This window comes from Mus caroli, unplaced genomic scaffold (assembly GCF_978045245.1).
Source record: "Mus caroli unplaced genomic scaffold, Mus_caroli_1 scaffold_13, whole genome shotgun sequence".
NCBI classification, from domain to species: Eukaryota; Metazoa; Chordata; class Mammalia; order Rodentia; family Muridae; genus Mus; species Mus caroli.
The window spans coordinates 61,921,575-61,948,645 of NW_028227268.1; the positions used below are offsets into that span (position 1 = coordinate 61,921,575).

The 27,071-nt window shown below is 46.6% G+C and overlaps 2 protein-coding genes across 2 annotated transcripts in view; one reads left to right on the plus strand and one right to left on the minus strand.

The window, feature by feature from the left end:
• The window catches only part of Usp22 (ubiquitin specific peptidase 22), a 23,114-nt gene extending 19,485 nt beyond the window's left edge, over window positions 1–3,629 (plus strand). The window contains exons 12-13 of the mRNA XM_021176592.3: window positions 45–194; window positions 890–3,629. Coding sequence (XP_021032251.1) covers window positions 45–194; window positions 890–932 — 193 coding nt within the window. The 3' untranslated portion in view covers window positions 933–3,629. The remainder of the gene's footprint in view (window positions 1–44; window positions 195–889) is intronic.
• Window positions 3,630–6,286: 2,657 nt separating this feature from the next.
• On the minus strand, window positions 6,287–14,382 carry Tnfrsf13b (TNF receptor superfamily member 13B). Its single transcript, XM_021178330.3, has 4 exons — window positions 14,268–14,382; window positions 13,737–13,967; window positions 8,421–8,597; window positions 6,287–8,036 (listed from the first exon to the last, which is right to left on the minus strand). Exons 1-4 carry the CDS (start codon window positions 14,380–14,382, stop codon window positions 7,810–7,812), a joined length of 750 nt encoding a protein of 249 aa, XP_021033989.1. The 3' UTR covers window positions 6,287–7,809.
• Window positions 14,383–27,071: the final 12,689 nt, after the last annotated feature.

Sequence of the window (27,071 nt, forward strand, 5' to 3'; positions counted from 1 at the left end):
AGTTCAACAGACCATAATTCAGCTGTCCTCTCCTTGCATACCAGATACTCCCTGTTTGCTGTCGTTAACCATCAAGGGACCTTGGAGAGTGGCCACTACACCAGCTTCATCCGGCAGCACAAAGACCAGTGGTTCAAGTGTGATGACGCCATTATCACCAAGGCCAGCATCAAAGATGTACTGGACAGTGAAGGGTACGTCTTGGGGAGCCCCATGCTGGTGCTTGTCTGTCCCTCCTGTCTGACCAAAGCCAGTGGCTTGGCTGCATCTGCCACAGTGTGCATATTCACCTTTGTTTAGTTTGATTTGTTGCTGAAGGGATGGTGGTTCTTTGGGTCAGAAGTTGCCTGTAGGCCATGATTGCAGGGTGGGAGTGTTGCTGAACAGAGTTACGCCTCTAAACCAGAGACTGCCGTGGTCGGCATTCGTCCTGAGCGTGCTGTGCAGTGGTTCGGGATCAGCTCCTCTGCTGCTTTTGTTACTTGTGCTCCATTTTTTGCCCGGAGCTTCCTTAGGATTCCCAGCCCCAGGGACCATGTAGACCACCTGCCGCAGATGTGGACGGTGCACGCGAGGCTCTGGGGTACCCAGGAGAGGAGTCAGAGAGAAGAGTACACTACTGTGCAGGGGTTGGGGTTGAGAAGACGTGGACCCTACATGAGGGTAGTGCCACTGTGAACAGTAGCGATAATGACTACAGGAAGTCACCAGGGCCACAGTCAGTCACTCCCTAGTAAGCATGGTGGTCAGGTTGGGTGATGGGAGTCACGTAGCATCTTTCTTGAGGGACTACAGTAGCCATTTGAAATTTCAGGCATGTGAGCCATTCTTAACTGGCATAGAAGTCTTAGAAGTTAGTACGAAACCCACTTTCCCTTTGCCTCCACAGGTACCTACTCTTCTATCACAAACAGTTCCTGGAGTACGAGTAGCCTCCTGCCTTGCTGGCCAGAGAAAGAGAGAGAGAAAGAGAGAGAGCAAGTTGGCAAACTTCCCGACATGATCCCTGCTCCCCCCAAATCAGAACACCATGGCATTCCTCCTGTGCAGGCGAGCCTCCCTCATGGCCTGCACTAGATGTGTCAGGTGGGATGAGCAGAGTGGAGTGCGCCCTTGACGGAAAGGAGCTGCCTCCCCAGCACCTGTCCTTTGAGCCTTGTAGGCAGGGGATGGATGTCTTCAGAGCAGACCAACCACTCTGCCTGCTGCTTCACCCTGCCATCCCACCTGCCTCCTTGAAAATGAGCCCGTCAAAGCTGTAGAGTGGGCAGAGATGGTGCCAGAGGGCAGAGTGCTTGCAGCCGCAGCCCTCTGGCATGAAGGGCAGAGGGTGTGTCTCTTCTTTCTAAAATTGTAAGATAGCCCCCAGGCCCAGGTTGAGGCCACCCGCAGGCTACAAATACATCTGTCCTACAGATAACTTAGCATCAACTGCATGTGGAAACATCGGCTCAGAGGTTCCCTTTGTTTTCTAGAAGTAGGTGTCTTCTTACCTCTACCCCATTGCTCTTTTTCCACGGTGGTGAGTTTCCTAAACGTGATAGTAGTGAAGTGAATGATCATTGAGTTATACGGAATTCTAGATGATCCTCTCCCCTCTGAGAGCATGTCTTGCTCTTTTGATCAGTGTTGTTTCCTTGCCCTTTGCCCTGCCTTCCTTCTCATACAGCTGGTGGCCAGGCAGATATCAGAGTCCCTGGTATCTTGATCTTTGCAGTGGATTCCTTGGTGGCTCCATTGACCCAATCCTCCCATGTTTCTTCTTGGTCTCTGGTCTTTTTGCCTGCCCAGGGAGGTTTAGTGGCTGTGTGAGATTTGAAGCTGAGTGGTCCAGGTGGAGACTGCATTGCATAGTGTCACCTGCTTGCCTCCATTCTGTGTTCACTATAGTTTCAGTTACAGCCAGAATAGGAAGACTCCATTACCAGTTCTGCTGGCAGGGTCATTCATGAAGTTTATTGTAAGATATTTTGCATGTATCTCTGGACAAGCCTAGGTTGTCCACTTCTGAGCAACTGGAATCTAGGGTCTTGGTGTCTCTCCTCATACCACTGCCTTACCAGTGGTGCTTACCCAGGAGCCTGTTGGCACCCACCAAGGAGTTGCCCATCAGAATAGGCAAGTATTTCCTCAGAGCCAGGCTCTGAGCCGTAGACCCATAGCAGGTAACACGTGCATCGTGTTTGCATAACAAGTACGGCTGTGATTTAAATGACATATAATTATGTGTACAGATTTTTTTTTTTTTTTTTTTTTTTTACTATTTGAAAATAAGATTTTGTTTTTTCACTTACGGGCTATAAAAGAGCAGTACAGGGCCCAGCCCAGCTCCTTAGCTAGCGAATTGCGATGGAATGACATAGCTGTGGCAAAACTAAGTGGCCACTGCTCAATCGGTGTGAAAAATCACTCGAAGTCAGGGGCAGCAGAAACTTTGTCATGTAACAGTTGCCCTGTTCTCTAGTGTGTTTCTGTTTCTGCATTTAAAGTAAAGAACAGACTTGAAGCATGTTTTAGAAAAATCCTCTTTTGAGTACAGCTGAGCCTAGATTCTCAGACATGGACCATGTTTGTGGGACTCTACTGTGGAGATGCCCCAGGGGCAGCACATTGTATTTGTGAACAAGTCCACATGAAAAACTTCACTGCAGTTGCCACGGGAACCAGAGCTCCAAGCTTCCTGAAGGTCTGCCTCCTTGACACTCCAGTGAATGGGGCATCCAGAGCAGGGGAGATGAGCAGGTGTGCTGGCCAGGCCTGCCTCCTCTGACCCCACAGCACACGACCCATTTCTTCCTGTATTTGGGGCACTAAAGAGGACAGCAGCTGTTTTCTGTCAATGTGACTTTAACCTTTTATATCCGAAAGCATTCTCCTTCACCATGGTTTTAACATTCTAAACACTTCACTCTGTACCTGTAGCAAGGTCGGCCATCTCTATGGCTGGCGCACATGCATCTGGCCCTCCCTCTCTGTCCTGGGGTCCTCAGCATGCTGTCTCCACTGGACAGGCATGTGTGGATGGCTAAGGAACAGTTTATTTGAGCAATGGGCTTGGTTCTTTCAGTTGCCCCTCTGGATAGCAAGGCAGGAAAAGGGCTCCCCATCCTAGAACCACCTAGCAGATGTGCTCAGATGGTCACAGAAGTGCATCTCACCACGGGGCTGCATTGCCTACCCCTAGTCTAGAGTCGAGAGCAGACCTCTTCCATACACTGCTGGCGCCAGCTTCACAGGAGACTAAAGTCCTCTTCAAATGGCCTCAATGAGAGAGTAGGGCGTTGGGATGGATTCTGCAGTTCCTCTCTTTACCCCAGAAGTCCCCTCAAGCTGGGCACTACCCGAGTGTCCTACACCATGTGAACCTGAGTGCTGTATTCGGCTCAGTGTGTATGCTTTTCCTTGTGTAAAATCATTGTTCTTTTTGACAAGTGGCTTGTTTCATTTATTATAGCTTTGAAATAAAAAATCGTGAGGAAAAAAAAAATCCAATGATTATACTGTGGTTAGGAGTTTTATTACCAAGACATTTATGTCACTTTTCTTTCCCTTGTCATTTTGAGGGGCTATTTGACTCCTCCCTAATGGCTTTTAGTCTTTCCTATATCATAATAAAGCTGCATTTTATTCTGAAACCTGACTCTTTGCCTCATTACTAACACAGACAGCCACAATGTGGGGAGCGGCAGGCAAGGTGGTAGGGTGGGCTAGCTATGGGTTCCCTGTGGGTAGAGATGCACTCCACCTGTTCTGCAGTATATCAACTTTGCCTCCTTCCTGTGGGTGGGTATGGAGGCCACACATTAATCCCTGCTCTGCAGAGGCAGGTAGATATCTCTGGTCTGCATAGCAAGTTCCAGTCAGCCAGGGTTACACAGCAAGACCTTGGCTCAAAAGACAAAAGTAAAAAAAAAAAAAAAATCCTCTTCTGTGGGCAGGAGCATAAGCGAGGTAGCAACACTAAGTAGCCAGGTCCTCTGGGGAAGCACATGGCTGCACACCCAAGCAGAGGTGTGTGGCAGATGCCAGCATGCCTCTGCCCCAACTCCACCGAAATCTGAAACTCTGGTCCTCCTGTTTTGGATACTTTTGTATGGAAATAGTCCAGAGAACTATGCCCGCATGGAACCCATCGCTTGCCCACTGTGGCACTCATCAGATTAGAACTCATTACACCCTTTAAATCTAAGACCTTCAGAGTAAGAACCACTCAGTGTTGTGGGTGTAGCTCAGAGGGACAGCAAGTGCATTAACATAAGCCTTGTCCCCCAACCCCCCAAAGGAGGTGTGGCTGGAGAAATGGCTCCGTGGTTAAAAAGCACTGGCTACTCAGAGGACCGGGATTTCCGTTCCCAGCACCCACGTAACAGCTCACAACAGCTCCAGTTGCAGCGTACCTTGACACCCTCATACTGACATACATGCAGGCAAAACCAATAAACATAAAAATATATAATTTTACAGCCCACTAAATTTGCTAGGATGGGAAATAACAAGCCTGTGACTTAGTTTGTAAGCCCAATACTGAGCAGGTTTCATAATCACCTCAGACCCATGCTCTACTGGTTTGTGAGGTGCCAGCATTATGTAATGGCTTCTGGCTAACAGTATAAAGCCTGCCATAGACATCCCCACCCCTTCCCTTTAGCAGTTCTGTGTAAGTCTGACTGCCATCCTCTGCCAGGCAGGTGCAGAGCTGACAGAATGGTATGCATAGCTGTGACCTCTAAGCTTGCTACATAATGCTGCTTGCTTTGATTATCTTTGGATTCTCAATATACCCAATCTTGAGAACTCCAGTCACAGATTCCACCAGCAGCACAGTGGGAGAGGTGGGTCTGCAGCCAGTCATTCCCAGCAGCATCCCCAGTCATGGAGACCCATCTGGAAACAGACAGCTTTTCCCTCTGTGGGCATCTGGTCACTTCAGGAGAGCAGTGTTAATATGGAAAGGACACCACCTGCTTGGGCAGCCTCTTCTGTCTTCTGGATGAACTGGAGCTCATGTGGTAGGCCTGGGTCTGAGATGAAGGGCAGCTGCTTTAGGTGGCACCTTAGAGCTCAGTGCTCAGAATACTTGTTTGACTGTGGGATGATCGGCTTGTCTCAGCTGGCATCTGGCATGCCTCTAGTCCCACTGAGTCCCAGGTAGTAAGAAGCTGTTTCTGATAAGGGAGTGTCTGCTTGCTTTGTGATGTCTGTTTGCTTTGCTTGGGAATCTTGAGTTCTGTGCTGTGATTCTCCCTGCTCAGGAGGTTTTAAAGTGTCTTTAAAACTTGCTATTTCCTTTAAAACAAACAAAAAGCCAACAAAAACACGTATGGATGTTTGCCCATGTTGTGTGCTTGATGTTCTCAGGAATGAAAGAGCCCTTGGGATTGGTGCTATGGTTGACTGTGAGCCCCCATGTAGGTGCTGGGAACCAAACCCTAGGTCTTCTGAAAGAGTGACAAATGCTCTTAACCACTGAGCCATCTCTCCAGCTCCAAGGCTTGTTCATAAGGTCTGGAGTGATGTTACATGATTCAGTGTGGTTATTGTGTCTGAAGACTCATATTTCAGTAGAAAGGCAGAGGGATCCTACAAGCCCTGCTGGGAAGGGCCACTTGTTCTGGTGTCAAGGGAAGGCATTAGCTGGGCAGCATATGCTTGGTGGCAGGTATGATCCAGGTTACGCATTATAGAGGAGAAGTTTCTGAGCAGCCGTAGGAATATCACAAGGTGCACACACCACACCGGCTTCCCCTGGTCCTTTACAGGAACATTGATGTGTGGTGAGGAGAAAGGAATCATCAAAGAGACTGAGGGAGGCTAGGGCCCAGAAATAGAAGTGAGAAGTTCAGGAAACAGACAGTAGTGCATGAATAGAACTTTATCGTTGGGTAAATTAGTTGCAATACGTAAGAGCGTTTAGGAAAATAAAATTAAGAAAGACGAATACCAGGTTTTCTCACATTTACAAAATCTAGATTTTGTTTTTTAAAAGACATGAACTTACAAGGGTAAGGAATTGTGTAGGGGAGACCAGTGGAAGAATATGGAAGAGAGTTATGGAGTCAGGGAGGAAGGACCACCAAAGCATACTGTATACAATTTGTAAAAGCTGCAGCAAAACAGTTTTATTCAACTAATATATACTAATAAAAACAATTTAAGGGAACACTGCAAATGGAGCCAGGCTATATTCTACAGGCTGACCCAACACAACAGATGAAATTGGCAAAAGAGCTCATTCTTTACAAACAGAAAGTAAAAGACAAAATTTACACAAATGACCTGCTGAAAAGCTGACCAAAAATTCTCATGATTCTTTGAAGCCGAGGCTGGTCTCTGCACCCTATGTTCTTGATGCCTCTGTTCTCCCCTACCCTGGTTCCAGAATCGTCTTGCATTTTCAGCTCCTTGAGTTCTAGTGAGCAGACTTTTAGGTTCATCTCCCAGACAGGCTGAGCACAGGAGCCTGTCTGCACATGCACTGGTGACATTCCTCAGCCCACAACCAGCACACGTCTGTAGCCGGAGCTAGGGCCTTTCTATCAGTCCTGTTGTAGGAAGTGGATCGTGGGAACACACGTAGACTGGCTCAACACATCTTGGACAAGAACTTGTTAGGTGGCAACTTTTCAACAAGGATAAAAACAGTGATGGTCTCACAAGGCCTCCGTTGTGGGTTGAACTTGTCCTCCAAAACTTATGGTGAAATCCCTAACCCTTACTGCTTCAAATGTGGCCTTCTTCGGAGATGGACTTTTTACAGGGAAATCAAATTGAAGCTATTAGGCAGATCATAACATGAAATATAAGAGGAAGAATGATCCCCGAGACAGAAAAGTGGAGAGGGACTACCAGTGGGTTAAGGAGAAGCCAAGGACAGATCTTGCATGTGTGGCCTCAGGAAGAGCCAATTCTGCAGACACCTTGACTGCAGACTCCCAAACTCTGTGGACAGCCACTTTGTGTTATTAGATCTGTTATCAGAGTTATTCTGTGCAGACAATCTTCTCCCTATGCAGCCTGAGAGCGATGAATGGTGAGAACAGGGGCACCTGTTGTGTGGCCTTTGGGGTTCGGAAGCCTGCCTGGGTAACAAGGATGAAGTGTACCGTCTCACCCTTCAGCTTGCTGGGAAATGCTTCTGAGGGCATTTTCATGCACCTGGAGGTTTAAATGTGACTAAAGAGATCACATTTTATGAGATGTGCCCATAAATAGTGGATGCAATTGAACAGACTCGTGCTGAGGTCAAGGTAACACCCATCACCTAGATGGTTTTTAGATGTTTGGCCTTCACCTAGAAGGACCCTCATCTTCCTGGCTATACCACATCAGCCAGACACATATGTACACACACATCTGCATGCACAGAATTCACACACATATTTATAGGTGCACATATACACACAACTCATACAGACACACAACTCACGTATACATGCTCACATGATACAACCCCGAATCTGCACATACACATACAAATTACTTAAATCACAAATACATCCACACTGCACTCAGCTATCTGCCTAAGGCCATAGGAAAGACCACTGGTTTGTAAGAATTGTTGTAAGGGTGCCGGTCATTCTCCATCTTTCTTGACTAAAGAAAAAAGGCACAGGTTGACTGCTCTGGAAAGTATAGGACACAGCGGCAGGCACAGGCGGTGCTGGGGACGTGGACGCTGCAGGTGGTTGCTTTATTGCTCTGCGTGGGCGCAGCCGGGCTTCCTTTATCGTGTCTTCGTCTGTCTCTTCTCCATCCCTCTCCCCCTCTGTCACTCCATCCTCTAAATTGTCTTTTTTATTTTTCGGGCTGTCAAGTTGCCGGATGAGCGTCCCCGGTGGGTGCGCGCAGGACACCCAGGCCGCCTACTGATGCACGCATACAGGGCTGCGGGGCGGCAGTGCCTGCGAAGCCGTGTATCCCGAGCGAGCGCGGCGCGCTCTCCTGAGTGGGAGAACTGCGCTCCGGGAAGCAGAAGCTACACGTTTCCACAGGCTGGGGTGATGCCGTCACCTCGTCGCGAGCCTCTGTCACGGGGCCTGCAGTGACAAAGGAGGGCTCTGTGGACACCGAGGACTGCCTGGTCCAGGAGCCCAGTGCTTCTACAGCCACCCCCAGGACTTGCCCTTCTGAGCGCCCCTGAATAGGTTTTCACGACCGGGCTCACTTCTCCCCGCACCCCGACACCATCCAGCCCTCGCCCCGGGGTAACCCGCTTCCTGATCTCCTCTCAAAGCTGAAGCAAGAACCTGACACCCACCCTTTCTTCTGGTCCCACTGTTTGAATCTGATTTCACTAAGATGCTTCGGGATGTGCCGGTGGGCACAGTGTGTCCACCTGGATGCAGGGGTAGTGGTCGATAGCGGAGGGGAGAGGACTGCTGGTGATTGTTAGGGAAGGAAGCCTGGCTTTCCATACTTACGGTGGGCGTGGGGAGAGTTTGCTTGTGACCCACGCGGCCCGGCAGGCTGGCTGGGAAGTGGCTCTCCTCTACGCCTGAGGAAGGAGGCCAAGGCCACCAAGAAACAGCAGAAGATGGCGCAGAGGCAGACCCCAAGTGTGCAGTAGAGAGTCAGCTGGTCGCTACTTAGCCTCAATCCTGTGGGTGTTTCAGGATAGACAAGTTCAAGGCACCCACTCCCCAGCTCCCCCTTCTGGAACGGTGCCTTATTTAGGCCTGTAGCTACGTGTACCCTCCTCCATTCCAGGACTAAGTGTCCTCCCTACCATAGGCTTTCTTTACACCTCATTAGGCCCAAGTAATCCACACAGCCATCCCCAGGTCGGCCTCACTGATGACGTGGGATTCCTTTTCTAGCCCCAAGACACTGCTATGCTTTCTGAGTTATTGGCCTCTTTAACCCCAAACTGATGACACCTTTCCCCAAGACCTTAAAGCTGGACACCTCTGGCGCTGGCCCATTCTGTTTCTCCACATGCTTTGGAGGCAGACAATCCCAGGGGTGGATGCATGCATGCATGCATGCATGCATGCATGCTTGTGTCCCGGGAGGGTGACTCCACCAAGCATCAGGTCTCCTGGGTGAGCTTAGACTTTGAAATCGGGACCAGGGAGATGACTGAGAGAAGTCTGGACCCAGGCATGATGTGGAATGGTCCTGGGAAGTGGGGCCATAGTTCACTTTACAGCTTGCGACTTGAACCTCGGGCTTTGATTAAGGACTAAGACCTTGTCTCTCAGTTCAAAGTTCTCTGCTCCTGACATTTCTCCTCCCAGACTTATCTTGTGGGTCTTGCAATGCTAAGGCATACTTTGTGCTAGTGAAGTGAGGGACCACTCCCTTGAAGGAGAAAGATGGAAGTAACAAAGTTTTAAAGGATTTATCAATAAAAGTTCTCGAAAACACTGTTACACAAAAGTAAAGCAGCTAGCTAGAGAGGCCAACCCTGGCTGGCAGCGTTAACTCATTCCTCTTCTCAGGAAGAGCAGAAATCTGCCAGCAGGGTGACCCCAGTTACAGCTGCCTGGGAAAAGCAGCCCTGCTCTTTCTCTGGAAAATGATGGCAGGGTTTTACCCCGTAAACCTCCCCATTTGTCCAAACAACCAAGCCTTGGAACTTCTGTCTCTGCAGAACAGGGTACACTTGTTCAAAGTTCAACTTAGGGCCTGAGCCTGTATAAACTGAGGGGAATTTCTGGCCAGGGTCAGGTCCCTTGTGCGCATGTGCCAGAAGTCGTCACAGGCTATTATTCGGGAGCTTTTCCTTAATCACGTGTGATTTCCTCACTGGAAAAGCTCAACAATCCTACAAAAGCTCAGCCTGTTCTGGGTGCCAGGTGCCTTTTGTACAAGACGTTCCATAATTCCCCTGTTTGCTGATGGGATGGAGGATGGTAGGGGCGGGGAGGGCTGTCAATATCTTTGTTTTAAAAACTGGGATATAACCTGCAAACCACCACGTTCACCACTTTAGTGAATTTTGAGTGTTTTTTTTTTTAAAGCATACTCATGAAGTTACATAAGTATTTGCGCTCCCCAATTTGAGGCTATTTTTTATCTCCAGAGAAAAACTTCCCGTCCCATTAATGGGCCCTCCCCATCTTCTCTCACCTGGCCCCCAATTACATTCATCTGTCCTATGTCTCTATGGACTGACTGGCCTGTTCTGGACACTTTGTATCTCACACTGATAGGTTTGGGGAAACTATTCAGGACAGTGTCCATGAGATATTGCTGGACAATTGTATTTAAAAAAAGAAAGAAATGAAGAGAAAGACCTGATGGGATTCTGTTTCTCTTGTAAGTTGTCAGTTAGATGCTGACTTTAACAGACTTCCTGACATTCACCCTTTACACAAACTGGAGTCTGATGTAACAAACAGCTCACTGCACAGATTCCTCATCCTTCTGCAGGGCTCAGGAACATGGTCCAGCTAGCTGCATGATTGCTAAGCAAAACTTACGTTAATCATGATGCTGAGACATTCTCCTCATTAACTTTGCCTCCTAACGTTCCTCGAGGAGGTTGTAACAGAGAAGACCCAATGGCCAACCTCTGAGCTTGAACATGGTCTCCTGCCTGTGTGTACGTCACACAGTGGGCAATGGTAATAAGGAGGACCAGGAGTCTCGCTGATGCTAACGGCAGAACCCGCCACGTGCGTGTTCTTTCACCTGTGCACGTCCTCTAATAAGGTCAAAACTATCCAACTATTTTAACTACACCCTCGATAAGAAGTATACTACACCACAGTCTCCCTTGCTGTGTGTCACAGCAGCTCCATCACAAACGTGTTCTAAGAATACACACTGCTATCACTCAGCTGCCTAATGTTCTGGACCTTTGCCATGTGTCATCATGGTGCCTTAGACCCTCCTCTGGAGGGGCTGTAAATGCTGCCTGCTCTACATCATCTCTTTTGCCAGCTCATAAACAGCCTGTGTCTCCAAGCCCCTAAGCAAGTAGGGTGACCTCTGAGAAAGGGGAACGAGAGACTAGGAGTTAGACAGATTTCCCAGTAGGGAGACAGGGAGAGGGACCGTGACTAGGTAATAAAGATGGTGAACTTCCAAGATGGCCAGCTTCTTCCTCTGAGACAAAAGTCTGGCAGTTTAAAACAAAGGTCTAGTGGGGTTTTCTCAGTGAAGCCCCCTGCTGATGGACTATGCTATGAGTTCAAGGCCAGATCAGAATCCCACAGTTGTGAGCCAAGGCTATCCTGGCCTTGTTCAAATTTGTTTTAACCAACCCTTGCTGGTCAGGCTGACACACACCTTCAATCCCTGTACTTGAAAAACAGAAGCAGGTGATTCTATTCAAATTTGAGGTGTTCCTGTCTATGTAACAAGTTCTAGGACAACCAGATCTACACACAAGTACCCTGTCTCAAAACAAAACCAACCAACCCACCCGAAATTTGGAGGGAAAGACCCTTCAAAGACTTTAAAAAATCAAAATCCAAGCCTTGAAGAGAGACAGAGTTTTCCAAGGCTCCCAAAACCCCTCTCTACTTGGTAGAAGGTTTTTCTCTCCGTCCCTCTTCTGGGTGTGTCTCCACCAGTCTACTAACCAGTCAAGCATTCCCCACCCCACTCCTGGTCTGACTTGCCTCACCCTTTCACTTACACCTACTGGATTCTGAACCATTTCCTTACAGACGACTCTCCTGATACTACCCACCTCACTGGCCTCTCCGCTTTCAAGCCATCTGAATCCTCTTCTGGTTCTCAGTATTGCTGGGGACAAGGAGAAGGAACTGCCTTCCCTAGTCTAGGGAAATTCTTTCAAATCCTCATCACCCCTCCTCATTCAAACCTAACCGTGCCTGTGGGCTCCTAGAACCAACCTTTCCCCACCCCCCGCCCCACCACAGCTTACCAGTGTTCCCTTAACACTAATACCTTTTGAATAGCTCAAAATGAACTAGTTAAAATAAGCCTATGTCTCCCAGTCAGCCTGCAGCCTTTCATTGTCATGTGTCCCTCTGCCTGGTACACTCCTCCTTGTGGCAATGTCTGCTAAAGCTCAAAGTGCCCTTCAAAGGGGAAACCACACCAGATAACCGTTTTAACCATCATTGCCTGTCGTCAGACAGGACCCTTTGGGTGTTGCAGGATAATCATCTCCATATGCTTGCCCAGTAGCTGCACTGGACCCATGCTCTTATGTTTTTTGTCTCCACCATTCTCCTTACCCCCCACAAAGCTCCAAGCCCTATCTCTACACCCACATCAACAAGAGCAAAACAGAGCTATGGACCTATCCCCCTTCCTGCCCGCTCAGGGCGTTCTTCCAGGACTACAAAGGAGAATAACAGGAATGGGCTTATTTATATCAGTCGATCTCTCCATCTAAGCAGAGAGCCTCAGTTCCAGAACAGCTGCACACCTTTCAGGCCCACCTCCCAAGAACACTAACAGATCAAAACTGGCTCAAGACCAGACACAGAGAATCCAGCAACAAGCCTCTTCTGGATGGGCTCCCAGTTGCTGCCCCTCCTGGCTCCCTACCCCTTTCCTCCTTATCATCCTCATACGGACAGTTTACCCTGTCTTTTAAACTCTTTACAGAGATTCCTCCTGGACTGTCTTACCCTGGTCAGCCACACCAAGATGAAGTAAAGACAGCCCTTCTTCTAGAGTCACTCCAGACTTGAGAACCCACAAAACAATGTCTCCCTCGCTCCCAGCAGAAAGTCGCCAGATAGGAAATGGCAACCCCAGACCTTATATGTAAAGGGTCTTGAATTAAATGAAATCCATCCCAACACAAGACCAATGCCCTAAAACAAGCCCAAGGTCCCAGGAAATCTGCCACCCATGGACTTCCCAGAAAGCAGCTTCCCCTGGAAGGTCAGAGTAAATCAACTGACCTATCTTCCATCTTGCCGTTCCAAGAATTGGATCACAGAGAAAGGCAGCTCACTTCCTCATTCTGCCTCTGACAAGACCCTCCTCTCTTCCTCTCTATTCTTAGCTAGACCAGCCCCCAAAACATGTAATTTGCATTGCTCTGCAAGTTCAAATGCTGTGCCTCTGGGTCTTGGGGCCCTGTCTCTCAGACTGACAGATGTCACCTTTTACCATGTAGGTTGATCTGAATTTCTTCTCTCTCTCTCTCTCTCTCTCCTTTCGTTCTTTCTTTCTTTCTTTTTCTCTCTCTCTTTCTTTCTTCCTTTCTTTCTATGTATCTTTCTTTTTTTTTTTTTCATTTTTCTCTGATTGTTTGATTCTCACCTGTACCACAAAGTTTGCCACCCACATCAAGCCCTGTAGAGTCATTCTCTTCAACTCTGTTCTGGGCTGGGCCCTGTTTTATCCCAGAGACTAAGAAGCTCAGAGAGGCTGTGTAGAAAGGGACTGGCTAGGTCATGACCATGTATTGCATATCTCAAAATCTAAGGGAGTGTGTGCATGGCTCATCAGCTGACCTCTTGACTAACACCAGGGGGATCTGGGTCCAGTCCCAGCACTGCAGAATATCAAGGGGAAATTTTAAACAGATTTGAATATTTTCACTACAAAGAAATGATTAATGTTTGAGGTAACAGACTTGAGCAGTGTATACCATATGGATGCGACAAAATTTCCCACAGGCTTCTGAAAATTTCCTCTAAACAATTTTTTTTTCCCCTGGCGTGACCTCCCTGGCTTCTGGATATTTGCCTAGAGTCTGAGCCTCTTGAACTAAACACACTTGTTATTCCAGCACGCTGCCCCGGCTCCTACCCATCCTCATTTTCAGATGCCTTAGGCTCTGGACTGGGGTCACTCACCTGGACCAGGCTCAGATCCCTGGTGCCTTCCTGAGCTGTCTGGCCTGACTTCCACCTCCCCGGCCTGTGGTCTCCCAAGCTCGGGCTGGAGGTTCACCTGGCTTCTGGGCCTTTTCTCACAGAAGTGTGCACACTGCTGAGGGTGCTGTGTGCAGGTGGAGTCACAGCTGACACAGGCCCCCAGGAGATGGTCGTAGTACCTGCCTTGCTCTTTTCGGCAACTGATGAATTCTGTGGGCAGAAAAATTAAATGCTGCCAGGTGTTCTGGGCTCACAGGAGTTTGGGCATCTGACCCTAGACTACGTCAGATCGAAGAAACAAAAACAAACCGACGCTATAGTTCAGTGCGAAGACAGCAATTCCAGAATGGTTGGGCCTTCTGGCATATCACATTCTGTTATCTATATCATTATCTATATATCTGTATATCCATATATCTATATATTCAGAAAGGCCAGGGGGCTCTGGGTGTGTGTGTGTGTGTGTGTGAATCACTCAGCCATCCCATGGCCCCAGACTCCAGAACTTACTACAGAAGTCTGTACAGGTGCGCTGGCTCCTCTGGCTGCAGGTCAATGCACAGGAGACACAGGATTTCCTTGAGGAGTCCCAGTACTGATCTTTGGGGCAGAATGCCATCGCCATGCCTGGTCACCAATCCTGTGGAAGGAGAGATGGAGAATTAGGACGGCAGGTGGGCAAATGTTCTCCTGACCCATTCTGAGATGTTCTCTGTTTCAGCAGGCAGAGCCGGCGTCCAGCCGCAGCTGAGGTCAGGGGTGACTTCTTCACTCTTTAAGGCTCTGTTTCTCATTGTAAAATGGTTTGTCTATGGTTTCTCCCTTATACTGTTGTACCCTGACTGTCCCCACATTGTCCTCCATGTGTACCAGGTCTCCTCCCCAGGGTCCCCGCTTACTTCTCCCTCATCTTTGACATCTGCCTAAACCTCATTACCCCAGAGGACTGTGGGAACCAGAGGGCTGTGAAGAACGATTTGGGTTTAGACAAGCTGGCACTGATATAGATACCCAGCACCGACTGAGGTGCTGATGTTGGACAGCAGAGGGTTATGAGCCAGCACAAAATGGCCAACACTAGATGTTTGGGGAACCCAAAAGCAAACAGTGATGTCATCTCTTCTCTAGCTGTCCCCGACAGAATGACATTTTTGTGTGACTCTGTATAAATATGGCCTTGAGGTCTGAGGCAAGGGCTTTAGCCTTCACCTTTGACAGCTAGTCTGGGTATGTCTGCCTGTAGACCTAGATGCCTATGAGGCCTGTGTGCCCATCTGCATGTGTGTAGGCTTATGCCTAGGCACCTACCATTGTCTACCTAACAGTCTGTGTGGAAGCCTTCAACCAGAGTGAACAAAGTATCTTTAAAAAGATTTATTTGTTTTAATTTTATGTGTATGTGTGTATATGTATTTATATATACCACATATATGCCTGGTATCTGTGGAGGCCAGGAGAGGGTATCAGGTCCACTAGAACTGGAGTTATAGGTAATCATACGCTGCTTTATGCTTGAAACTCGAGTCCTGTGCAAAAGCAGCAAGTGCTCTAACCACTGAGACACTCCTCCAGCCCCAGTCCAGTATCATCCTCATCTGTCCAAGGCTCCTTCATCTCTTCAATCCCCTTGCCCCATGTGACCCTCCTCTTTTCATGGCATCAGAACAGGGGCCTGAAAGAGACCCTACTGTCCCCCATGCCCAGGCGCCCCTTCTGTACACAGAATCATTGCTCCTCACTGTGGCCTTGGCATTCATGAGGGAAACTGCTTCCTGTCATTGTTTAAATTCACTATGGGATGGTTTGTATATGCTTGGCCCAGGGAGTGGCACTAGTAGGAGGTATGACCCTGTTGGAGTAGGTGTGTCACTGTGGGTGTGGGCTTTAAGGCCCTCAACCTAGCTGCCTGGAAGCTAGTCTTCCTCTAGCAGCCTTCAGATGAAGATGTAGAGCTCTTAGCTCCTCCTGTGCCATGCCTGCCAGGATACTGCCATGTTCCCACATTGATGATGATGGACTGAACCTCTGAACCTCTGAACCTATAAGCCAGCCCCAATTAAATGTTGTCCTTTGTAAGACTTGCCTTGGTCATGGTGTCTGTTCACAGCAGTAAAACCCTAACTAAGACACAGCACAAGCATCATTTGGCAAGGTCTGGTCATAACTTTCTGTCCAGCGCTGGGTCCTCAGAACTTAGCAGGTGCCCACTAAAAAACCAATATTTTCAAAACAGCCCTGGCCAGTGCCAAGCCTACAGCAGGCACTCAGTGGTTTTCCCCTTTCTTGTTCACTGATACAAGAAACATTACAGCAATGCTTTGTATAAAACCCATGTCTTTTGCCAGTGTTAAAGACACCATTACAGCCCATACCAAGACTGAGCTCACTTCCTGTACCTAGTGACTCCCTGTGGCTAGCTCCCATCAGGAGAGTGAATATTCTGACTTGTCACTATGGGTTGACAGACCCTGTCTGGCATGTTACAGGCATGATCCGCATCTCCTCAGAGCTACGTGGCAGCAGTCCACTTCGATGCTAGAATGCCTTCACTCTGACTCTCGTCTGTTGTGGCCACAGCTTCTCCTGAAGCACTTTTCAAGGTGTTTGTTTACTCTTCAATGCAAGCAAGCTGAGTTGAGCCAAGCCTCGTTCTCTCTCTCTCTCTCTCTCTCTCTCTCTCTCTCTCTCTCTCTCTCTCTCTCTGTATCGTAGCACACAGCCCACCCCCTGGAAGGTGGGTCCTGGAAGTCCTGGAAGCAGAAGGTAGTGACAGCAGGGGCAGCACTCTGGAAGCTGGCAGGCCCAGGAGCGGCACTAGGGTCCTTCCTGGCATTAGGAGTGAGGAGAATCTGTCTGCCCTGACGCCTGCCCTGACGCCCTTCCTCCAGCCTGCACCTAAGCAGAACACGTCAGGTCTGTAAAATTCATTCCCTCCACGGTGTGTCTGGCTAAAAGTTACAAACACAGTGTGGGGAAATGGACTTTGGGGAGGGAGATACTGAAAGGCACCCTCTGTGGGAAATTCTCTCCAACAGGGGCCAGGATCGTGATCAATCACTCAGGAACAAAGCAACCCTGGGGTCACAGTGAGGCAGAGGGATGCCCAGCCAGAGTGGAGCTTAGCCATGCCAGCTCACACTGTCTCACTGGAGCAGGATGACCCAAGTCACAGGGCTGGTGTCACTGAGGCAGGCAAACAGGGATAGTTTAGAAACATAGACTATACCTTGTTTTAGTTCTGCAAGCCCGGCTCCTGGCTACCAGCTCCTTCCCCTGCACATACCATACCTTCATCTCTCTTCAAACAATGCACCTACCGACCTCAGATCCCCATCTTTGTGGAGCTACACTTCTCTCTGAACAAGGTAAGTTGTTCTGCCCCTAACAGCCAGCAACTTTGTTTTTATTCAGACATATTTCTAATGCACCAATAGGAAGAATAGAGAGGCCAGTCCAACTGGAACTGGTTTGTGGTGCCTATAGGGTAAGATAAAGCTGTGTCCTCAGGCCAGGAGCTTTTAGGGAGAATCCACTATTATCCAGCGTATGCGTGTGCATGATCAGGCATGCATAGGACTAAAATCAGATGCATTATGGGAAAAGACATGAGCAATAGAAAAAAATGGCTGTATGACTTAGCCTATCAATCCAAACAGGGACCTACACCCTAAGCTCCTAAATTCTCCTTCTCTTCGACCCCATAAAGAAAAGACCCAAGTCATAACAGGGCTCGAGTGCCTTCTTCACTCTGGTGGCCCCGGGGCTCCTTTGCAGTGTCCCCTGATCATTTCTATTGCATTTGGTAACATTTTCTTGCTATTTTGTAGTCGATATGAGCTTTTGTTTCACTGTTGAATGAAATACCAAGAATCTGCACACAATCAGCCAGGCAGTCACCCCAACCTCTGGTTATAAAACCAGAGCAGAGGGGATGCCTGCTCACCTAGAGCCCAGTGAGGGCCAACGAGAGTTAATATCCAGACTGCTCTGAACTACAGTGTCTCACCATTAAAACAAAACAAGATAAACAAAAAGCAAAAGAGCACAACAACAAAACCCCCCAGTCTTACTAAAAGTATACAAAAGATTCTAGCAGACAATTCTCAAAAGAAGACACAGAGATTGCTCACAGGAATTGGAGAAGATGCTCGACATCATGGCTCATCAGGAAAGTCACAACTGGCTCCCCAACCCTGGTTAGAATGGCTGTCATTAATAGCTGGGCTGTAGAGAAAAGGAATGTTTGTATAATGCTGGTGCAACAATTATGAAAATGTCTTTAAAAAGTAAAAGTAGAACTAGTGCATGGCCCAGCAGCTCCATCAGTGGGTGCTGTGGTGGTTTGGATGAGAACGGCCCCAGAGGCTCATGTGTGTGAAAACTTGGTCCCCAGTTGGTGGAGCTGTTTGGGAAGGATTAAGAGGTTTGACCTTGTTGGAGGAGGTGTGGTCTTGTTGGAGTAGGTGTTGGAGGAGATTACACACTTTTATAATCTGTCTTGGTCAGGTGTAACTAGGACAGGTATTTGTCCAAAAGTAATGAAATTAGAAGATTAAGACATAACTTTGCTGCCATGATTATTATAGCTTATCATCACCAAGATTTGGAATTAACTTAATTGGCCAACAATGAATGAACATATAAGGAGAATGTGATATCTATGTGGTGGAATATTACTCAGCCATATAAAGGGCGAAGTTCTGTTTTGTTTGAACACCATAAATAGACTCAGAGGACATTATTTTAATCAAAATAAGCCAAACACAGAAAAGCAAGAGTTATGTGATCTCATTCTATGCCATCAGTAATAGCAACTTACAACGGCAGAGAGAGCAGTGGCTGCCACAGCTGGGAGAGAACAGGTGGACAGAGCGATGTTGTAAGAGGATGGGAGAATGTGCTTATGCTCTGCTGCTCATCAAGGAAACTACAGTGAACGATAATGTCTATCGTAAAATCTCTGGAAGAGAACTTCCTAGCTCTCATCACACACACAACAAACATCAGGTGGTGGTTAGGCTGACCACCCTGGTTTCATCATTACAGGATGTAGACACATATTGAAAAGTCACTGCACCCATAAATATGTGCAGCTGCTAGGCACTGACCTACATTTTTAAAAAGAAACAAAGACCCGAAGCTTCCTAAATCTGAAGAAAGACAGGGATACACACATGAGAAGCTCAACAAGGTCCAAGGAAAACGCCAATACACCAGGCCTGGCGCCGCAGGCCTGTGACTCCAGCCACCGGGAGGGCTGGGGCAGGCCACCCAACTTAGCAAGACTATATCAAAATTGAAAGTAGTAAATAAAATAAATAAACATTTAAAAAGGCAGGAATAGCTAGTTCTCAGTGCTAGAGCGTTTGCTTAATATCTCTGAGATCCCAGGATCAATCTTTAGTGTAAAGAGAGAGAAAGCAAGCATGGAGAGGCAGGAAGAGGAGGGGGAGCGAAAGGAGAGAGACAGAGTGAAAGAGGGAGAGAGGAAGAAAGGGATTAAAAAAAGAAAAAAAAAAAACCGAGCCGGGGCGTGGTGGTGCACACCTTTAATCCCAGCACTTGGGAGGCAGAGGCAGGTGGATTTCTGAGTTTGAGGCCAGCCTAGTCTACAAAGTGAGTTCCAGGACAGCCAGGGCTATACAGAGAAACCCTGTCTCGAAAACCAAAAAAAAAGAAAAAAAAAAAAGAAAAAAAACCCTCAAACGTATGCAATGATACATTACAGTAAAATTATAGAACCCAAGAGTAGGGGCTGGAGAGATGGCTCAGAGGTTAAGAGTACTGACTGCTCTTCCAAAGGTCCTGAGTTCAATTCCCAGCACCCACATGGTGGCTCACAACCATCTGTAATGGGATCCAATATACCCTTCTGGTGTGTCTGAAGACAGCTACAGTGTACTCATATACATAAAATAAATAAATCTTAAAAAAAAAAAGGACCCCAAGGGTAAAGAAAATTGTTAAAGTAGCAAGACAAAAGCAGCCTGTGGGCTGGGGAGGTGGGCCAGCAGGTAAGGCCCTGCCGGTCTCAGTTTGACTCCTGGGATCCCCATAGAGGTTAAAGAAGAGAACTGAATCTGCCAAATTGTTTTCTGAACTTCACTTACCTGCTATGGCACATGGTTCCCCCCTCCCCAACACACACCCCTGCCTCTCTTTTATACACACACACACACACACACACACACACACACACACACACACACTGTCATTATAAAGAGAAGGAGGAGGAAGAGGAAGAGAAGGAGGAAGAGGAAGAGAAGGAGGAAGAGGAAGAGACGACAACTTGCTTTGTACCAAGGATCTTCTGGAAAGTTAATGGAGAGAGAAAGATGGGTCTAAAGGCCTGGAAGAAAGCGGTCAGCCACAAGTTATGTCCTGGGAAAAACTGCCTGTCAGTAATGAAGGAGAAATTAAGACATTTCCAAAAAGAAAAAAGTAAGGGAGCAGATTGCTGGTATCAAAGGCCGCCAAGAGTCCTTTGTGTGGAAATGGACGTCACTAGACTGAGCCTAGAAAGGAGAAGAAACACTAATAAAGGGTCCTGCTTGGGAAAACATTATTTTTGACTTTGTTTTCCTTTTATGTATATGGCATTTTGCCTGCATGTATGTCTATATGCCATGACACTCTCGGTGTCTGCAGAGCCCCTGGGGCTGTAGTTACCAAAAGCTCTGAGCCGTCATGTGAGTTCTGGGAACCAAACCCAGGTCTTCTGGAAGAGCAGCTAGTGTTCCTAACTGCTGAGCCATCTCTCCAGCCTCTGTTTTATTTTACTTTTTGAGGCAAGGTCTCTTTAGGTAGATCTAGCTGGCCTGGAACTCTCTCTGTAGGCCAGATTAAACTCAAACTTAAGGTCTCTACCTCCTGAGTGATGGGATTAAAGGCATGCACCAGCCACCATGTCTGGGTATTTAATTAATCAGTCAGTCAATCAATCAATCAATCAATCAATCAATCAATCAATGTGTGTATGTATATGTATGTATATATAGTGTGTATGTGTGTGTGTATAAGTGTTGTGTATATGTGTGTACATGTGTGCATGTCTGTGTGTATGTATATATGTGTGTGTGTGCATGTGCATGTGTGTGTATACGCCCTGTGCGTGCACTAGAGTGCATGTGGTACTGGGTACTGAACCTAGAGCTTTGAAGACGTCAGACAAACACTCTTCCAGCGAGTGCTATCCCCAGCTCTTTTCTTTATTGTATTTTGAGACAAGGCCTTGTTAAATTGGCCAAGGTTGACCTTGAACCCCTTCTCTAGCCAAGGTAGGGCCTTGAACTTGTGATCTTCCTGCCCCAGCTTCTCAAGTTCCTGGGTTCATGAGCCTCCACCACCAGGTTAGCCAAAATAAACTTCAATTATTGTATACTTGTTATGAGTTGAAGCTCCTATTTCACTACCTAATTTAATAAACACTACATAAAACAATCACTAAAAAAAAAAACCTGTGTCAATCATCATTCATGTTCAAAGAGGAAACATGCAGCAATGCCTTCATAAACAACATAAAAGCAAAAGAGCAGAGATTTTTAGGAACTGTGTTTTGCAAATTAACGAAACTAAGTAGATATTCAAATTAAAATGTTACAAGATCAAGTTGCTACTTGTAAATTTTAAGATAATCACTAAGACAATAAATTAAAAACCTGCAGAAAAGAGGAGAGGCAGTGGTCCGGCTCGGTGGGTCCAGGAGCTGACTAGCCACCCTGATGACCTGAGTTCAATCACCTGAACCCACACAGTAAAAAGAGAAAATCGAATTGTCCTCCGACCTCCACTCACCATGGCACCCAAGCCCAACATACACACACGCATTCATGCAGAAAATAAATAAAATAGAAGCAATATATAAACAGCAGAAACAAATCTTTATCAGAAAAAAATATTAAACATAAATGATCTGCACTCTCTGTTTAAAGGAAGAAATGGGCAGAGAGATATGCAAACACCACAAGATTAATCTCTGTGCTATTTATAGAAGATTTGTTTTTGTTTGTGGTGTTACAGGTGGAGCCCAGGGACTACAGACTGCTAGACAGTTTCCACCTCTTAGCCACGCCCCAACCCCAACACAGATCAAAGGACACAGAAGATTTAAAAATAAAATTATGGAGCAAGATATTTCCTGCATTGCCAGGCTGTGGTGGCTCACGCCTTTAATCCCAGTATTTGGGAGGAAGAGACTGCAAATCTTTGTGCGTTCAAGGACAGCCTGGGCTACAGAGCAAGCCCCAGGACATCCAGGGCTACACAGAGAAACCCTGTCTTGAAAAGCAAAAACAAAGGGAAAAAATGCAAATCATGCCCAAAGAACAGATGCAAATTTACAACTATTGTCAGACAAAATACATCGTATGTCAAAGCCCCAAAGAGACATTAAAAGAAATAAAACCACAGACCAATATGCCTTATGAATACTGGGACAAGCGCCTCAAAAAAATGTCAGCACATGCACCTCGTAGCATGTTATTCGCTGTGATCAAAAGGGGGTTGTGCTTAGGCTGCTCCAAGGATTCGGCTTTGCAAAGAGCCATTGCTTCCGTGTACAACAATGAAAGAATTAAGAGGGAAGGATACAGTTGGCCAAATGGATACAGAAAAGCCTTTGAGAAAATCCAACACCTTTTCATGGTAAAACAAACCAACACAGAACTTCTGGCTGATGACTCCAAGTCCCAGATCCTGTGGCATTTACTTCTGGGTCAAGTATGCCTCATCCAATTCTCTAAAAACTATGTATCAGCACCCTGTGAACATGAACCTGTGAACACGGTTGCTGCATACACATGCAATTAAAGTAAAGGCCTGGCCCAAACCTGGCACTTAGGCAAAATGATAACAGTAGTTATCATGGTGATAGACACATAGATACACAGGTAGATGATAGATACATACATACATACATACATACATACATACATACATACATAGATACATACATGCGTGCATACTGGAATGAAGAATGTTAAGTCCAACTCTATCCACAGGTGACATGATCTTATACTAAAAAGAACCACAAAACTATTAGAGCTCATAAAACATAGTTACAGGGTAAAAATATTAGCAACCAAAAGCCATTGAATTCTCATAAGCTTACAAAGAGCAGTCCTTAAGAAAATTAAGGAACAATTTAACTTATGGTGGCATAAAATAAAGAAATAAAATACTTAGTAAAGTTAGCCAATGAGGTGAAAGAAGTGTATGCCAAAAATTATAGAATATTGTGGAAAGAAATTACCTGAAAAAAGTCAAAAGATACCCTGTGTTCATAGACTTGAAGACTTAAGAAGTCAGTTTGCCCCAAAGCAACCTACCAATCATAGAATTTAGAACAGAATCCTAATGACTTGTTAAAAAACATAAATAGGAAACCCTATCCTAAAAATTCAAATGGAATTACTAGGACCCAAGAATAATCTTTAAAAGAAGGGCGAGCTGGGGTCACTCTTCCTGGCTCTGAAAGAGGCAGAGCTGCTGCAGTCCACAGCGTGGTGACAGCACAGACAGGGGTCCGACCAGAGCAGCTGGATAGGGAAGGCAAACCAGCCTTCACCTGTATGAGCAGATGGCTTCCTTGCAGGCATACCGTGAGCATTCAATGGGGCAAAACCCAGTCTTCTCAATGAATAGTTGATATCATTTAAATTAGGGTGTCATACATTTAAGACGTTATACCAGCGTTGAAGGGAAAGCTGGATGGACACATGCAAATGGAGTTAAGTCCTTACCTGATATCATTAAAAAATAATAATAACTCAACGAGCTGGGTGTGGTAACCCATCCCTTTAATCCCAGCACTCAGATGCAGAGGTAGGCAGAACTCTGTGAGTTTGAGGTCAGCCTGGTCTACAAAGGGATGGCCAGAACTGTTACACAGAAAAACCCTGTCTCAAAAAAAAAAAAGTAAACAAACAAATAAAATCAATTGATCAAGGAAGGACAAGGGGAAGAAGGTGTCCCTGGCCCTCAAAGTCATCAAGAAACAGGAGGCTAAAAAGGTGGTCAACCCTTTGTTTGAGAAAAGGACCAAGAAGTTTGGCATTGGTCAGGAACATCCAGCCCAAAAGAGATCTAACATGCTTCATCAAATGGCCCCACTACATCAGGCTGCAGCGGCCAAGAGCCATCTTCAATAAGTGGCTCAAAGTCCCTCCTGCCATTAACCAGTTCACCCAGGCCTTGAACAGGCAAACAGTTACTCAGCTGCTTAAGCTTGCCCACAAGTATAGGTCAGAGGCAAAGCAAGAGAAGAAGCAAAGGCTACTGGCCTGTGCTGAGAAGAAAGCTACAGACAAAGGGGACGTCCTAACTAAGAGACCACCTGTCCTCTGAGCAGGAGTCAATACAGTCACCACCTTGGTGGAGAACAAGAAGGCTCAGCTGGTGGTGATTGCCCATGATGTAGACCTCATTGAGCCGGTAGTTTTCCTGCCTGCCCTGTGTCGAAAGATGGGGGTGCCCTGCTGCATCATCAAGGGAAAGGCCAGGCTGGGGTACCTGGTCCACAGGAAGACGTGCACCACTGTTGCCTTCACACAGGTTAACTCAGAAGACCAGGGTGCTCTGGCTAAGCTGGTCAAAGCTACTAGGACCAATTACAATGACAGATATGACGAGATTCGCTGCCACTGGGAGGCAACGTCCTGGGTCCTAAGTCTGTGGCTCACACTGCCAAGCTGGAAAAGGCAAAGGCTAAAGAACTCGCCACTAAACTTGGTTAAATGTACACTAAGTTCTCTGTACGTAAATGTTAATTACAAAATTACCTTCCCGGAAAAAAAAAAAAAAACTAACTAAAAATTGGGCTAAAGAGTTGAATAGACATTTTCCCAAAAATATGCATGAATGAACAACAAGCACAGGGAAAGGCTGGACCTAGCTCAGCACTGGGCAAAGGCAAACTCAAACCAGCAAGAGGCCACATCCCCTGCTAGGACTGCTGCTACAGTGCTTAGATAGGGGACAGGGACAGAAAGTGAGGACTGCATGTGTCAAATGGGACTAGGCAGTGTTGTAACCACTTTGTCAAGTGGCTTGGCAACTATTTAAAAATTCAACCAAGTCACCACGGGAGCCAGCAATTCCACACCTGGGTAGCTGTATAGCCAAAAGGATGAAAACACACTGCCCAAAATATAATCACTCTCACAAAAGCATTGTTCTCTGTCCCCAGTGAGTGGCAACCACTCGAATGCTGGCCATCTGATGAATGAATAAAAAATAGTTTATCCCTAAAATGTGATATTATTTTAGCTATGAACATGTAGCTATGGTCATGCTACAAAATGGGTGACCTGTGAAAACATGTGAATCACTAGGGAACACAGAATCACAGCCCACACCGAGCACAACGCTGCTGATACAAAATATCCAAAAAAAGAAAAAGCAAACCTCTAGACATGGGAGATCCATTAGCTGTGGTGAGGCTGGAGGTGGGAGAAAGTAAGATTAATAAGGATTCTTTTGGGATATTGGAAACATCCTAAAATTAAGTTGTGGTGATAGCTACACAATTGTGATTCTACTAAAAACGGAAATTCTTTTAAGTGGAGCTACTGCCATCCCTGTGGAGTGAGTGAGATGAACAGGTCAGCTTGAGAGAGACTCCAGGACCCACCACAGCCACGGCCTCAGGCCGCAAGACTGACCAGAAGAAGCTATGCCCACCCTTCATGCTAGATGGCAGGCGCTGCTCCACGGAAAACTGATGAGGCAGATTAATCTGAAACCTTCTTTTAAAAAGTCAAGGCAGCAGCTTGCACCACACAGAAAGACCCGGCATATCTGCACCGTGGTGCTGCTGGCTCCTGAACAGGAGGACTGCAAGGTTATACTCCGTACCACATGCAAGGCAGGGGCGCATCATGCCGCTCCTCTTCCAAGCCCCAAACTGATGGGTCTTCTCACCCCTTAGTCCAGGCGTCGAGGAAGGCAACGTGGAATTCTTGTGCCTTTTAAAAACTGGATGCAGTTTGGGATAGGGGGTGGCACACACCTTTCATCCCAGCCCTTGGGAGGCAGAGGCAGGAGGAATTCTGAGTTCAAGGCCAGTCTCGTCTACAGAGAGTTCCAGAACAGCCAGGGCTATACAGAGAAACCCTATCTTCTTGAAAAACCAAAACAAACAAAAAACAAAACCAAAAACTTGGACACAGGACATGTTTGACTATTACTGTGAATACCGTTAAAGAGGAAGGGAAGACTCGGCTTTCAATACCAGTCAGGTGCCTGTTGTGAACGAGCAGTCCTACGCGGCGATAGAACAAAACACTCAAGACAGTTTTAAGAACACAAGGCCCAGCCGGGCTGGTGGTGCATGCCTTTAATCCCAGCACTCGGGAGGCAGAGGCAGGCGGATTTCTGAGTTCAAGGCCAGCCTGGTCTACAAAGTGAGTTCCAGGACAGCCAGGGTTATACAGAGAAACCCTGTCTCAAAAAACAAAAACAAAAAAACAAAACAAAACAAAAAAAAATAAATAAAAAAAGAACACAAGGCCCAAATTACAGCGTTTTGCTATTAATCCAATATTAATCCGAATACTTTACTTGTGCATATATATGTGTGTGTGTATATATATATATATACACCAGTTTTCTATTTGAGTAAAACAAAATTGTTATGTGAAATATATTAAAGTGGTTACTTTCATTTTAATGGCGTTCTACTACTACTACCATGTTTTTTGAGGCAGGATCTCATTATGTAGCCCTGGCTATTCTGAAACTCTCTGTAGACCAGGCTGGCCTCAAACTCACAGAGATCTGCTTGCTTCTGCCTCCCAAGTGCTAGGATTAAAGGTGTGTGCCGCTACCCCTAGCCAGTGGTTTTCTATTTTTAATTTCAAGTGTAACTGTTTTAGTTTTTATTATTATAGAGAAACTATGAATGGAAAGAATATATACCTATTTCATGATAATACAAATGTAATAAATATTGAAATAATTATTTTAAATGTTAAATTATTTAAAATACTAAAATAAGGTAGAGGATTTTTTTTTTAACTTCCCAGAACCTTTGAGTGTCACTCTTCAAGAGGGTCTGAAGGGCTGACTGCAGATTTGTGGTTTGAGGTCCATTTTGTAGATGAAGAGAAGAAACTTATCCGAGGCCAAGGGCCAGTGTACAAACTAAGAAGAGCAGTGACTTGAACTCTCCACCTGCCTGGGCTCTCACTGAAGCACTGGGAAGCTGATGTGGGTTCCAGAACATTCTTCCTGATTCCTAACTGCTGGTCCCAGGTCCTCTTACATTTCCTTTTGGGTCAAGATGGCTCCTGACCATCACCTCTTGTGATTCTCTGT